Source organism: Embiotoca jacksoni, unplaced genomic scaffold, assembly GCF_022577435.1.
Source record: "Embiotoca jacksoni isolate LCO1_2020_lvr unplaced genomic scaffold, fEmbJac1.0.p SCAF_12, whole genome shotgun sequence".
In the NCBI taxonomy this organism is placed as follows: Eukaryota; Metazoa; Chordata; class Actinopteri; family Embiotocidae; genus Embiotoca; species Embiotoca jacksoni.
This window is the reverse complement of record NW_027185252.1, coordinates 16,084,816-16,100,236: the sequence shown is the minus strand read 5'-3', so window position 1 is coordinate 16,100,236 and position 15,421 is coordinate 16,084,816. Positions and strand designations below refer to the sequence as shown.

General features: G+C 44.6%; 1 protein-coding gene across 2 annotated transcripts in view; it reads right to left on the bottom strand.

Moving 5' to 3' along the window:
- Nucleotides 1-816: 816 nt before the first annotated feature.
- Nucleotides 817-15,421, bottom strand: part of fgfr2 (fibroblast growth factor receptor 2) — a 39,347-nt gene continuing 24,742 nt past the window's right edge. For both annotated transcript variants that reach the window (XM_069145105.1, XM_069145104.1), the window contains exons 9-18: nt 14,724-14,917; nt 13,848-13,987; nt 11,454-11,575; nt 10,480-10,590; nt 9,539-9,729; nt 8,680-8,802; nt 7,385-7,455; nt 4,661-4,798; nt 3,992-4,097; nt 817-2,668 (exon numbers count right to left, since the gene is read on the bottom strand). In XM_069145105.1, coding sequence (XP_069001206.1) covers nt 2,504-2,668; nt 3,992-4,097; nt 4,661-4,798; nt 7,385-7,455; nt 8,680-8,802; nt 9,539-9,729; nt 10,480-10,590; nt 11,454-11,575; nt 13,848-13,987; nt 14,724-14,917 — 1,361 coding nt within the window. In that variant the 3' untranslated portion in view covers nt 817-2,503. The remainder of the gene's footprint in view (nt 2,669-3,991; nt 4,098-4,660; nt 4,799-7,384; nt 7,456-8,679; nt 8,803-9,538; nt 9,730-10,479; nt 10,591-11,453; nt 11,576-13,847; nt 13,988-14,723; nt 14,918-15,421) is intronic.

Below are 15,421 nucleotides of genomic sequence, written 5' to 3'. Positions count from 1 at the left end.
GGAATATTTCAGTGAATTTTGTCAGTCCAACTGCTCTGCCTAACGTCAAGACCTGGTCTCTCATTGGTGCACTATGTTGTATGAGGTTGATAAGCTACCACTCCAGCTAAATACAACCACATCCGCTATCAGTCACACTGGCTAATAGATCAGATTTGATTAACTTACATCAAATCAGGAGAATCAACGACTCACTCTGTTGAATTAAATCTGTTCTGATAAGAGAAAAAAGGGAAATCAATCAGATGATCAGAGCCCCTATTAGGAGGCTAGCAAAGACTGTTTGGCTGATCACAGTCAGACTGATCGAGACGTACTATCATGACAATGACGAGCTCCCTGTTCATTAACCAAATTGCTTGGACCGCTGGCATGAAGTAAGTATCTAATCTGATCAAGTTTACTCTGGGTTTGTCCTGAGCTGAGCAGTTTTGTATCTGGACAGCTGATGGTAAGATTGTATATAAAATTACACCACTTCTGTCACAAACGATCATCCGCCTGCTTGTCGAGCCCCAACAGATTTGTCTCTCTGAATGAACTGCAGCTACGGTGGAAAATCCCTCCTGTTGCATTGTAAGGAAAGAATCAAAGCCCACCAGTAATGGCAGCTGAATCATCTCCGCCCATATCAGATACAAAGCACAAGAAATGTAGCTCAGAGGAATGTGCAGTTTAATGATAACACATTCTTCTATCTTGGAAAAGTAAAACAAACTCAGCCAGTTATCTCTGCCACTGCACTGCAAAAATGCACCAACTTCCCATAGAGTGCAACTCAAACATCCAACAAAGCCAAAGATCCGGACAGGAATATATTTTTCCATCATTTATTTTGCAAATGTGACATGAGCATTTGCAAAACAACATCTTAAAATTGGTCCAGTAGAAAAAAACAAAAAACAAAGAAAAAAAAAAAACACTTGAATGATTTAATACTTTGTTTTTCAGCTTTCAATTCTGTCAAGTAAATTTGGAGTCTATATTTCGTCGAAATGAGGGTGCGGATTGCTAGTAGGTGTTTCCAAATTCTTATTTCTTTCAATCATATATAAATATCCAGAAATCTCATTTCCTAAAGCAAAGATAAGAAAGACTGAATAGGAATGGCATCAACATCTACATAAGAAAGGATTAGCTGACTATAAAATGTACACTTTTTAAAATTTAACTTAATATTCACATTCATATATAAAACTTACAAAACCTGGATCTTTCAAACCCACTAAAAATAGTTCTTTTCTGTTAATGCTGAAAGATCATTTTAAATTACCATACATTTAATGGATTATTTATGTATTATCAGCATCATTAATGTCATTTCTGCCATATTGTTTTTATACTTTTTTGATTCATTAAAAAAAAAAAAAAAAAAAAAAAAAAAAAAAAAAAAAGTAAGTCAATAAATTAACATGCTACCTCAGTCCCTGAAAGCCAATACCCAACTGTGTTACTGAGTTAGAGTAAGACAGGTGGTTGTGTGGATTAAAAGTGTGTATCCATTTCTGTATGTGTGAGTGTGTGTGTGAGGAGAAATATAGGACACATAACCTGTTAGCGTACCTGCCTCAAACTCAAAGTAGGGTGTGGGGGGGTTGGGGTTATTTCTGAGTCCATACAAAAAATAATTCATTGTAAATATATAATATATTTTTATACATATTTGAATATATTTACAAATATACCCAGCACTATACATTATACTGTGTATGTTTCTCCAGAATAATTGGGAAGGTTTATCAAGAGAGCTAAAAAAAAAGAAATGCATCAATATTACAAAATAAACAGGAGAAGAGTTTTTATTTATATATATCTATATAGATAGATATCTATATCTATATCTATATCTATATCTATATCTATATAGATAGTATATCTATATAGATTTAGATATCTATCTATATAGATATATATATATATTTGCTCTCCTCCTGTTCCTCTGTGTTGTTAGTTGAAGCTCTGTCTCTCAATCCGTCTCCTATTTGTCCTCGTCTCCTTGTCCCTTGTTTGTGAAGTTCACGTCAGTCCATACATTCCTCCAGGAGCAAAGAACAGTCTTTGAATGCCAGCCGCTGGAATTTGGATCGCTAAACAAGTAACGTCGTTGGAAAAAAACAAAACGTCTGGGTACAAACATGAGAACCAAAAGGAAAAATCTGTGTTTATATGAGAGAGGAAGAGAAGGAGGAGGAGGAGGAGGAGGATAAAGAGGGTCCCCCGGGAACGTCAATTCATTCAGTCAGTATAAAATAGCTTCTGTAGGGTCCTTTCCTTTAAGACCTCATGTGAGCATGTATGTAGGTGTGAGTGCATGGCAGTGTGTGACAGCAGCGCCGCCACCAGCCCAGTCCCGCCTGGGTCCATTAGTCCACCGGGAGCCCCAGAGGGTGATGGGGGGGAGGGGAGGGAGGATTTCAGAGAAGGCGTCCGCGCCACGAGTGTTTTGGGGACGTTGAAGGGGTAAGATCGTCAATCAGGGTGCAGAGAGGGCGACGTCAAGGGCTCATGTTTTGACATTTCCATTGATGTGCTGGTACTTGGGGAGGCAGGGCTCGTCCGGTAAGGGGTCATGGGAAAACACGGAGTCGTCGCCGGAGGAGCAGGAGCTGCGAGTGTCGGGGAAGCTGGGGGAATACTGCTCTGCTGGTGCGCACAGGTCCAGATACTCCTGCAGACCCAGACGGAGGAAGAGAGAAGCTTGGGTGAGATCATTTACACTCAGACAAAAGAGAAGGACATATTGAAGAAAGAAAAAAGACCAAGAACAAACAGAAGAACATAAATTTAGTGCTGAAACCCAGTCAACAAGAACAGGGGACTTTCCAGAGAAGAGTATCACCTTTATTATGATATTCATCTGAACCAAATCACCCTGAGAGGATTTAAGAAATGGAACAGAAAAAAAATCATCTTTAACTGGATACTGTATGAAAATATTTGGAGTAATAACAGGTAATAAATTGAATGTTGGACTGCTGTCTGATCCAGCAGAGCTCAAGGACAGCAGAGTTGACCTGGTTGTGGTTTTGGTCCACTATAGGATGGTTTGGGAAAATAGGATAGAAGAGAACTGTGGCAGAGATGTGGCACGCTGGCCTTCACAGCATCTTACCACATCAGTCTCAGTTCAGTCTAAATATCTCGTATCTGACACAAAACTCCTCACATAAACACTAAGAAGAAGAAGAAATAAATAAAGAAGCTGGCAGAACACAGCTGACCTTCCCCCAAAAAATGAAGATGAAAACCTCAAGAAATCCTGTTATTAATTTTTGACTCAGTCCAGTGTTGTTTTGCTCTTTTCATGTCCCCCTTTTTTTCCCCCTCCTTCTTCTTGTCTTTCATGGCTGTTATTAAGACTAGTTGTGAGAAGGAAGAGTTCTTGGGGTTTTGTAGAAAATGAGCACTGGCTTCCATTTTCCCAGTTCAACACGAAAAGGCTCGTATTACTTAAGATCTACACATCTGCCAGCGGTTTGGGGTAGAGGGAAAAGGAGGGGCAGAAAAATGCAAGAAAGAAAGAAACAAGGCGCTTTATTACATTTCAAAAGTTCAAACTCAAAGTTGGGCTTTTTTTTTTGGCATAAATTTATGAAGTTCCAGCTCCAGAGCAGACGAGCCTTGACAGCTTTCCATTGATGGCCTCTTTTCAGGCCGGCACACGGATATCGTACAAGACAGAAAGGGGAATGGAAAAAAACGTGGGCCATAATAGCGAGTGAGCCATGGATGTGATGATTGGGCAACTTGGGCCGTAGCGGCTACGCTGGGCCTGGATCGAATCATCCAGCCATCTTTTTTTTTTTCTTGGTCACCATTTAGGCATTGAGTCAGGAACGTGGTTGTTAATTCTCCAAAAGCTTTTAGCAGCTGGATTTAGAAACATGTATGTATCATATCATTGTGTTATGAGATGCTGGAGGGTTTGTGAAGCATCAATCTGACCACCCTCAATCAAGGAATGAGAGTTTGTGTTAAGAATGACCCTCACCTCGTTGGTGTTCAGGGTGAGGATACGATCCAGATCCTCTACTAGCTGCTTGAAGGTGGGTCTCTGGGATGAGATGGCATGCCAGCAGTCTTTCATCATCATGTACCTGAGAGAGAGAAATTTACAATCAGTATACTCAAAGTAAACGAGTGGATGAAGGGGGGGGCGAACGGAATAATTTAGGGGCATCTGTCCAAACCCGTGCCATGTCACTCCTCATCTACCTTGTCTTCAAGTTTGCAAGCTGAGAGATTTTTGCCTCTGGACTTCCGTATTGATTTCCATATCAAAAGAATAAATACAAAAAAAGCAGGGGTTCTCTGACACCGTCTCATTTTCCTGCATTTTGATGGCCTTGCTGCTGATCAAAAACATGCCTCTTGGTGCTATTTTTAATACTGTAATGTGTGTGTCATGCACTGCCTCTTTGTCTGCCTCTACGTCTTCCTCATTGTGGCAGAGCAGCGCTATTGTCCTCTGTCTGCAGAGGTCGTATTGTGAATGATGACACTGATAGCAGACAGTCACAGCTGTGCAGAGGCCCAACAGAGTGGACTCTGAGCACTTGGAGTCATGGATCTGATGGAGACTGGGCTGGCGTCGAGCCTCGCTGGACGAGCTAATGTGTGTTTGGGTGGCAGCTCGGTGGAGAAAGATGCAAAAACGTACAGCTCGTTGGTGCAGTTGCCGGGCTTGTCCATGCGATGGCCCTCTTTGAGCAACTTGAAGAGCTCTTCAACAGGAATGCCAGGGTAGGGTGAGCCCCCAAGGGTGAAGATTTCCCACATCAGCACCCCAAATGACCAGCTGGTGAGACAAAAACAGACATAAGTATTAATAATAAAGGCAAACAGCAGGATTTATCTGTAAATAGTGTTCAGGAACTCCCAGCCTACATGAGGCCCGATAAGTGTGACTTTCCTTCACTCTACAGATCATTTACATTGAGTCACTTGGCTGCGGGTTAGAAAAAAAATTACCACAGTGTGACAGCGGTGGTGTCAATGCCCTCTTTCTGCCATCCAGTGACTTGTGGTGCGAACCCACTGCCAGTGCTACTTTGGCCCTGATCTCAATGATGGCTTTTGTGCCGGGCTGGCCGGTCACACAGGCTGGCAATTGTTTGGTCACACCACACCAAAACAAACACGGGACCACCTACAGCACACAAAAGGGGAGAAGTCTAGAGACGGCCAGTGACTATTAATCATTAACTACTTCCTCATCACGGCCTCCGCTTGTCAAATATCTGATTCCATGCTGCTGATTCCATCGCTGTCACACTGCATGTTTATATTAACAAGTGTCTCAAATGAATCATTCCCGTAGTGACGGCATGGTTAATTCATGTACATACAAAGGCTGCATTATAACATGCAGACACATTTAATAACACAATATGTGTGTACACTCTCAGGCAGCCACAGGCCATATGAGTGGCCTGACGAGGCGAGTGTGGGACGACAGGCAGGTTGGGCTTTTATCACTTCTTCCATCTGTTTACACAACCAGCCAGCCAGGTTTGTTCTCCCCTCTATCGCTGCGTTGTATCTCGGCACTTGTTGACACACTCATCTCTCCTTTCTGTGTCACTTTGTAACCATCTCTCAGCGCCTGTCAACACGTCGGGCTGCGCAGGTTCGTGTCCACCTGCAACCAGCCGTGACTTACCAAATAAACACGCAAACCAACCAGGCATGAGGGTCACTTTAACTGACCTTATGCTCCGCCAAACAAAAGAGTACTCATGGACTCCAGCCAACTAGATACAGCTACTATACTTAAGCAAAGCAACCAATCAGTAAATGACTGTAGATGAACAAGATCCTGGAGTCATTTGTATCTCGCTACATTCATATCTCGTGCAGTCATGTGGTACGTTTTCTGTTGCTGAATCTTATGACGATTGACTGAAAGCAACATGAATATAAATGTCAGAAAACCAGTCAATAAATACAAGATTACAATACAAAGATTCAAAGATTAGCATGAGAGCTCGAGCCCGAGTCCTGGCCACGGTTCTGTCTCCGAGACTGAGCTACAACTCTTTCCTCTTACCAACTGTACACCACCCAGAGCTGAGCCCCCCGGGCCCATTTGTCAAAACAGCAGTGGGCGAGTTTCATTGGAATTCATGTATTCATTTAATCTGATGTCATGTATGGATCTGTGCCCGTTCTACTGGGGATGTTTGAGAGTAAGCCCTGCTACACCCTCCACCTCTCTTCCTCCATACGCTATGCGAAAAAACCAATTACTAACCGTGAGTGATGAATTGTAATTAGCAGAGCTGATAGAGAGGATTACAGCGGGCACTTCATGCATGCACCCTCCCTGTACTCCCCCAGGTTATTGATCGGAGCTGCGCTTTGGAACATGAAGGGCATCATGTGTACGTATACATATTATTTATGCACACAGAGACATGGACAGAAGAGAAGTTCTCCATCCAAGTGCTTAACTGGATGAGTGCTATATTTAGTGTGCTACTGGTGTATGAGTAAAAAAAAAAAAAAAAAAAAAACATACACGAAACCTCCTTTCCCAAGGGTCAGCATGCAAGGCATTTATCTAATTGCCACATACACTTTATGCCGCTAGTGTCTGGAGCAGAAACTTCAAAACGCTGTCAGAACGCATAAGACTCAAACACCAAAAAGAGAGGGACGCTCTGCCTTTGTTCTGTTTTTAGAATGAGTACTCTTGATCTTAAAAAGAGAGACAGAGACAGCGACGGGTCAGCAATTCACATACCAGATGAATGAAAATAAGAGCGGTGGGGTGAGGGCGGGAGGGGTGTGCTTATTTTGATCATGGACCTGCTCCAAAACAATGAGCCACATGTTCAAAGTGCTACTGGACGAGGAGAGGAGAGCGCAGAGGGGATGGCAGGAGTGGTGGAGGATGAGGCCGGCCCTGGTGGAGGGGCCTGCAGGACTGTTGCCATTCAGACGAGTGTGTGGAGGCCCGAAAAAAGGAGGGGGAGACTTCCGAGCCAGAGCCAGAGGAACGAGGGGGTGAATCGAAAGGGGGGCAGGGAGGTGCTGGTGGGCTCCGGGCTCCTTCTAGGCCCTTTGAAGCCGGTCAGATTAGTAACACGGCATTGGCCCCAAGTCTAGCGTGAAATCCTCACTTTTGCCACAGACCGGCCAGCATTGGCCCCCCCAACAGCCAGTCATCCCCCACCTAACACTCACCAACACCGCACCAAAAAGAAAAAAACCTCACCCACCCACCTCCTGCTCCTCCTGAAAAACAGCCCTTTGAATGTGAACTGCGGGAAACAGCAGTGATTGTGTGTTTGACTTCAAGAGAATTTGTATCTCTGATGTGTGTGAATGGATGTTGTGTTATTTTGTTGCGGGACACAGACACACGTTGTTAAATACTTACACATCACTCTGGTGTGTGTAGACCCGGTCAAAGAGGGCCTCTGGAGCCATCCATTTTACCGGGAGACGACCCTGAAGACACGCACGCACACACAAAAGATGAGAGGTCAAATAAAACCCACTCATAAAGCAACCCCTGAGCTCGTTCATTTCTGGCTTCATCAGCATGTTTAAAATTTGGGAGATCTCATTGCCCCTGGAAAGATGCCGATACATGAAAGTAGTCTGGGGAATAAGACGCTGGAGAAGTGACTGTCTGGGAGGAGGATTTCCCAGAGGAACATTTACATTGTCAAAGCAATAGAGCTGATAAACAGGGTTACAGATAAAGGAGAGTTTATCTCTATGTATCGCTAAACACTGGCCGGGAAGCTAAGCAGAGCTGACAAGGCGACCTTGTGAGGTAGCCTAATGGCAAAAATAATCTCATCAAACAGTGAATTAGTAAATAGAGTGGTCAATAAGCAAAGTAAATAAGTAACAACAAATGTTTCGGCTGCTGTAAATACAAAAGAGCAACAAGTTAAATGCATGACACAAAACCATCGTAATACTTGAAAAAAATGTTTTTATTACATAAAGACTTATGATTATTTAACAATAAAAACAGCTGCTGTAAATGGTTCCATTCCGATCAAGTAAAAAAAAGAAACACAACAACGATAGCTCTGTCTACATTGGTTTAATATAAGTCATCATCATAGTCGCTGCTGTCATTGTACTAATCATCGTCTAATATTGTTGTTATTGTTTTTTTTGTCAGCTAGTTCTCAGCATGATTGTGCATGTGATGAAAAGGCAATCATGCATATTAAATGAGGATGTGCGGAGCAATGCTGCTCCGCGGTGGGAAAGAGAGACACCACTGGCCCACCATGGAGATGTCAATTATGTTTAAGCCCCCCCCGCCCCCCCATCTCTCTCTCTCTCTCTCTCTCTCTCTCTCTCTCTCTCTCTCTCTCTCTCTCTCTCTCTCTCTCTCGCCCCCCCCCTCCCTCCCCACACTCCGCCTCTCTTTTTGGGCTAATTGTATAAGTGTCGATGAAACCAAAAAGGACAAGAGGCTGAGGGGTAAACAAGGCAGAGTCTCCAGAAGAACTACATTCACAGGCTGCCTGGGAACCTGCTGCTTCTGCCAAGACACCAGCAGAGGAGCAGAGTGAAGCAGAAAGATGAGGGAATTAGAGAAGAGCAGAGGGAAAGGTGGGCTAATCTCACACTGAAAAACTCGTGAAAATATTCCACTCCCTAAAAGCACACATCCCTGATCGTGAGGCGAGCAGGTCGAGAACTTACATTAGTCGTCTTTTTATAGTAGTCGATGTTGTGGACGTCCCTGGCCAGCCCGAAGTCGGCGATCTTCATAACGTTGCTCTCTGTGACCAGGACGTTCCTGGCTGCCAGGTCTCGGTGTATACACTAGGATGGAGAGAGTGAGAAATGAAGGGGAAGGAGAAAAAAGTGGGAGGTCACAGAGTGGAAAAGAGTAAAGGGTAAGAGAAAAATAAGACAAGTTCACTCACTCCATAAATAAATGAACTCTGAAGCAGGTGTCTACTTAATTTGGACGGGTGTTAAAATGTTTGTGGTGCATGTAATCATCCAGAAATCTCCAGTGCAGAAGGCAGCGCTCGACTGAATAACATGACACTACATTGACTACACAAACACCAACATGCCTGGATAAGTAAAGATTCCTCACATATTTTTGCCACATATATGGTGGGAGTCATGTCTGTGCATCAGCGCGCATGTGCGAGCCTGTGCGTGCGTACGCACTGCAGCGTGTGTGCTTGTGAGACAGTGTGCTCTGTCACATTCCAACAGTGAGAGGGAGCGTGAGGGCTGCGTTTGGCCAACATGGCTGTACCCCCATTGTGAAGTTTTCACAATTCCTCCACACAGAGGGGCTTTTGTCATGGAATGAGAGACAATGCGGGGATTGGGCGGGGGGTCAGAGTTGTGTTTTTTTAGGAGACAATATTCCCACAGTGACGCACAAACAAGCTTCCTGTGTAAAACCTTCCTGGATACAGTTCATCGGATCCTCCGTGTGTTGGCACAGAGGTCTGTCTGGGCAGCCAGCAGGTGGGAGGTTGATGGGAGAACGGCAAAATGTGTATGCAAAATGTGTATGCGTGTGTCCTCTTCTTACCTTCTGTGATGCGAGGTACTCCATGCCCCGTGCCACCTGGTAGGTGCAGGAGACCAGGTCTTTGAAAGTGAGCTGTTCGTCTGAAACGCGGGCGATATCGTAGGAGTACTCCATGCCGGGTGGCCTGCGGGCTCGGAGGTACTCCCGAAGGTTGCCTTTGGAGGCGTACTCTACTATCACATAGAGGGGGCCTGCACAAGAGACGAGAGCCGAATTAGTGCTTGAACTGATACATAAAGGTTTTCCTTTGAACAACAGGTGTGCGTCAGTGTGAAAACAGGCATTTTTACGACCTCTATTTTTTATTGTCATTTGTATTGCTTTGCCCTGTGTATGCTGCTGTAACGTAAAAATGTCCCTCTAAGGGATTAATATAGTATCTATCTATCTATCTATCTGTCTGTCTGTCTGTCTGTCTGTCTGTCTGTCTGTCTGTCTGTCTATCTATCTATCTATCTATCTATCTATAATTACAGGTAGAGTGCATGTTATTTATTTTTATTTTTCAATCAATCATAGTTTCATTAATCTTCCTGAAAAAGGAAAAATAAGACTTTCTAAGAACAACCGACTCTTGTCAAATTTAAGTTAAAACTATTCTGAGATGTACAAATGGCTCCCAAAAGGCAGAACATGTCTTCTACTGGCTGTCTAGTGTGGCCTGATGACATATTTTATGAAATTGTTGAACAATGCAGCCACCATTAGTACAGCAGTATACAGAAACTTAACAGGGCAAATCAAGCTGCCTCTACAGCAGGAGTCTCCAACCTTTTTTCCTTAGAGATCTGCGATCTACTGGTTGGAGACCCCTGCTCTAGAGCGTCTTAAAAGCACCACACGACATGAAATACTAAACCTACAAATGATACAATCTTGTGTGTGTGTATTGCTGGTTTTCCTTCTAAAAGTGGGATCTTATGATGTCGCTTCCAACTCACCGTCTTGTGTGCAGGCCCCCAAAAGGTTAATGATGTTCTTATGTTTGCCAATCATCTTCATCATTTCCATCTCTGACACCAGGTCAGACAGGTCTTTCTCAGTGGCATCATCTAACAACAGAAGAAGTTACATTGAAGGTTGTTGGGAAAAGGTTAGCAAAACAAACACACCCCAGTCCTGTCTTCCTTTTAACCCTTGGACTCAGGACTGAGGGCTTGCTCTGTCAGACAACACCTTGTTTTGTAGGTGCTTCTGATTAAGTGCGGCTGACAGACAATGTGGGCTAAAGTTACAGCAGCGAGCGAAGCTCCTTAAACAGACTACAGAGGCATCCTTTCAGTGCCAGGGAGAGGGAGGAGAAGGAATTAAAGATGCTCGATCTGGATTCATTATCTGCCGCACAGGCTCCTTTTGTCATGGAGCTGATTGAGCCAGCTGAGGTATCCAGATAGTCCGATTGGCATTGCCTGCATTCCTCTGCACCATTACCGTATCTGGAGTCATTCTAAAGAGCAGATTCCCATTGTCAAGGTAGGTCCAATACCCTGCTGCTGTACCTGATCTAACCGAACCCCCGGCAACCCAGAACCCCCCCCCCCCCCCCCCCCCCACTTGCTTTCATTAATCACAGCAGTGCTGCTAGTGTGACTTGCCTCTTTGTATGGGTGCTGACTGAGCTCCAGCCAGCTGCTGCTCTGGGGTCAGGTATGTGACCGCCCCTAACCCTTACCTACCCAACCTGCCTCCCTCTGGCCGTCACTCAGCAACCACCAATAACAAATAATAACGACAGCCCCAGGTTCCACCTTATACCTTCGCTGAACCCTCACTGGAGCATAAATCACCGATGAAATGTTCTCAGCTCGCACAAAAAGACACAATGAAGTAGTGTGCATCTCATCCCAGCGGTCGAAGTCACACGCCTGACAATACAACATCGCTGTGATTGAGCAGCAGCAGGAGACTCACTTACCTTTCAGCATCTTGACTGCAACCGTTACAGCCTCCTTAGGTTTGTCCTTATCAATGCCCAGGGCCTCTGCCATTACAACTTGGCCAAAGCAGCCCTCACCGAGGGGTTTGCCCAGGGTCAACCTGCAGCCAGCACAAAGGGGAAACAAGAAAAACAGACAGAAAGTCGATTAGTTGCTGAAACACAGACTAAAACTGATCTGACTGCTGCATCGTCTCACCGCCTGCATAGAAATATACAGGTTAGATCGAATGTGAGAGACAGAGTTAATGAAACCAGGCTCCGAGCCAGTTTCTCAACCTCACGCTATCTTTCTTCTTTTTTTTTTTTTACTAGATCCCTCTCTCTGTTTCAATGAGATTGTGTCTGTGTGAGTGCTTTATTGGCGCGGTGACTGCAGCCTGTGCCAGGGCAGTAGGTGGAAAGCAGACATGGCAACGATAATCACCTGATAAAGCTGGGGAGAAGCACTCATTTCTAAACTGTTTACCCTGTCTTGGCATGTTCCAGTATACACTCTTTACAAGTCATTACACCGGGGCTTACCTTAGCTCTGACACATTAGCCTGTGACAGATAGATTTCTGCCTGAATGCAATACCAGATGGAAATTTAAGTATGATTTTATTGTAAGCCATGTCACGATAGCTGCTGTTAAACGTTATGTTCAAACTCTTTTACACTGATTGATATAGTGAAGACGTTTTCCTCACACATGTTCTTTCACAGCTCTTGATCAGGGCTGCAGTGCCCACCTTACCCCTGAACTAGGATTGTAGCCCGGTGCTTTTTCATTTGATTGACAGGTGTTGGCCCCACCCCCTGATGCCTAGTGTCCTGGCTATATAAACCCTCACTGCACAAAGCAAAGCCGAGGCCCCGAGGCCCCGAGGCCCTGAGGCCGGCGCCCTGCCCAAGGAACACAATCCCCTATCTGTCCACGCACACACACTCGCCACGCTCAATGGTAACCATTCTGTCCGTCCAGCCACACATAATCGATGTTGTTTTTCCTCCACACAAACCGCAAACGTTAGCATTCCTCTGCGTTCTGCAATCCCGACATGATCCCTCAGGCGCTGGGATGACAGGCGGGGAATAAAGATCCAAACAGAGAGGCATATAGAGATTTATTCAGCCCAGACTAAACATCCCCTTTGGTTAGTTCATCAATTAAAATCAAAACTTTTCATCACAGTGCCATTCAGCAGGCACACAGAGAGTCTAGCATTACATCAGATGTGTTTTCTCACTGATGAGTGATGGTAAAATGTATGATGGAGCTCTTTTTTTACAGCCATTTTAACAGAACACAGGCCATCATGTTTACGGTTTGGGATTTTCCCTTTTATTTCAAAACTTGAGGCCTCGAGTGGGTATTAAAATACTCTAACCTTTTCTGTCCTATTAAATCCACCCTAAAGCTTATCACTGGCCGCTGGAACTGTGACTAACCGAAACCTCAGCTGTGCTAATTCCTCTGGTGTGAAACCGAGCAAACACTCCTAGCTCAAACACGCAGATGAAAGCTGCGAGCGCGAACCACTAATTAGCACAGCTTCACTCCTTACTAACAGAAGCGCGCATGCGTGCGTGCGTGTGTGTGTGTGTGTGTGTGTGTGTGTGTGTGTGTGTGTGTGTGAGTGTGACGTAGCAGCAGTTGTAGTGATGAGGCACGGTGCCAACTTCAGGTCATTTTACTACAGCACCAACAGATGAATCAGAAGCGTTTATCTCAGCCACCGCAGCCATTATTCACCAGTTAGTCATTATTGCCGGCACTCTCCACCTGCAACAGTAGTTATCTGATCATTTAGCAGCTCAGATACAATCACAGTGATGCTCTTTGAGTTGGGATGCTCGTGCTATCGGCTACTGAAATGCATCCCGTTAGCCAAACAGAGCTGTACTGGGGTTGAGGACGAGGTCTGAGGGTGTAGTGCTGGAAGCAGTCGTGCATACCGTTAAAACAGGTACAGTATGCAGGCTCTGGATCCTGCTTGCATTATTATGAACACCTCTTTCTGATGAAAGTGGAATTGGATTGCAAATCTGCATTTTCAGCTGTTATATGTTTTCTGCAGTAGCTGAATCAGATTTACATAATTGTGTATTTAGCATTTTGTAAAATGATAAAACTTGCAATTATTGGTCATAATTACTATTTTCAATGCAAAACATCGGCATGAGTCACTGAAAGCAGAGTCGCTAAATCTTTTTTCACATACAAATCAAAACAACTAAAAATCTGCCATGAAGTTTCAAACATTTTTGATGCTAAATAAATTATGTTATGAGGACATTACGATGGTGAGCAGGCAATACCCAGCAGGAAAAGATGGTCAACGTCACAGGACAAGGCAGAAATTGACCATGAAGAACTGACAGCTCTCACCTGTCGCGAGAAAACTCCCACCGTGGATCCTCGGGAAGGTCGTACTCGGGGATCGGCTCATCTTGGGCCGAGCTCCGCCGCGTTGTGATGCGTACCAGCGGCGTACTAGAGTTCATGGAGGAGCTCGAGTCTGCCGACACCTACAGGATGAAAAGGATTGGCTGATCACCGCGGCCTAGGTTCATAGGTCACTTAGAGCTCCAAGGCATCACTAGAGGAGTCAGGATGTGTAATTAACTACTTTTATTGAAATTAACACTACTGCTGGTAAGTACAGCACCTTTTTATATATCCTTAATTTCCATAGATAATGATTCAACATTATTATAAGAGTCTGTCTCGAGGCCAGAGATTACATTTCAGTGATGATTAAGAGATGAGCAACAACGGTCATGTGTTAATCGCTCAGCTTCGCCACTGTCCCCGGGGCTCATCTCTCTGCTCTCCACCCTAACCTTACCTTCACACAGGAATCAGTCTCGCCGCAGAATGTAATCCAACACTTTTTGTACCTTCTGGTTTCCCTTGAGGGAAAACCATGGCTCACATACAGGAAAAAAAGAAATCTGGCTGCAGTATCAGGCAGCAGTGCTAACATGCACAAAAATGTACAACTAAATGAGGCTGGAGGTAGATTCTTTAAAATACCACAATGGTCCATGCTACAGTGTGTGGAATTATCTTGTCTGCAAAAAAAAAAATCCAAGTAATCATTGTTTTTAAAAATGTATAAAACATGCAATCTTTATTATATTTGTTCCTGATGATACTCTCATATTATCTGGAGTTTGCTGTCTCATTGCATGTCTGCAGTGTGTGGTTTTCTCCTCTAGGGGTGTTAGATGCCATTAGAACTCTTTATCTACTTTCTGTTACCTGGCGGCGGAGGGGGATCTGCTTGCTCAGTTTGTGGACTGCCGGTTGGCCGCCAAAGTCTGGTTTCTTGGCGGTGTTCCTCATGCGGCACACCACCACAATGCCCACCATGCAGGCGATGAGGAAGACGCCCGTGCAGTATATTGCGATCTCCACATAGTCTGGGGAAATGGGCCCCAGGGATTTCTCAAGGGCTGAGAGAAAATAAAGGAACATCAGTGAGATGGAGGTCAGGCGAAGAGAGGTAAAGGAAGGCTGTCAGTGATCACACACACATACACACCATTTAAACACACACACACATGGGTGTTAGACAGACAAACACAGAGACAGATGCTCTGGAGGTGACTCGTGTAAATGTAATCACCGTCGGCAGGCAAACTAAAAGAAATTATTTTGTAGTATCCTCGTCTCTCTCTGTTTCCCAGGGCACCAACACACCTGCTTCTTTTTCACTCTAACAGGGCTCAAGAGTCTAAACAGATTTAAAATCTTGACTCAGCCAGAACAACCAGGCCTGCGTATGTCTGCATGCTGTGCTAATGTTGGAGACACGCGAGCACAAGCACAAACACACACCCACGGACGATGGAACAATACGCGCTTCACTTTAGATTGCAAACAAGGGAGAGCGGTGTCCTTCGTGGTTGCATATGGCCTGAACTTCCTGTCGAGGAAATGGGCTGAGTTTTTGTGTG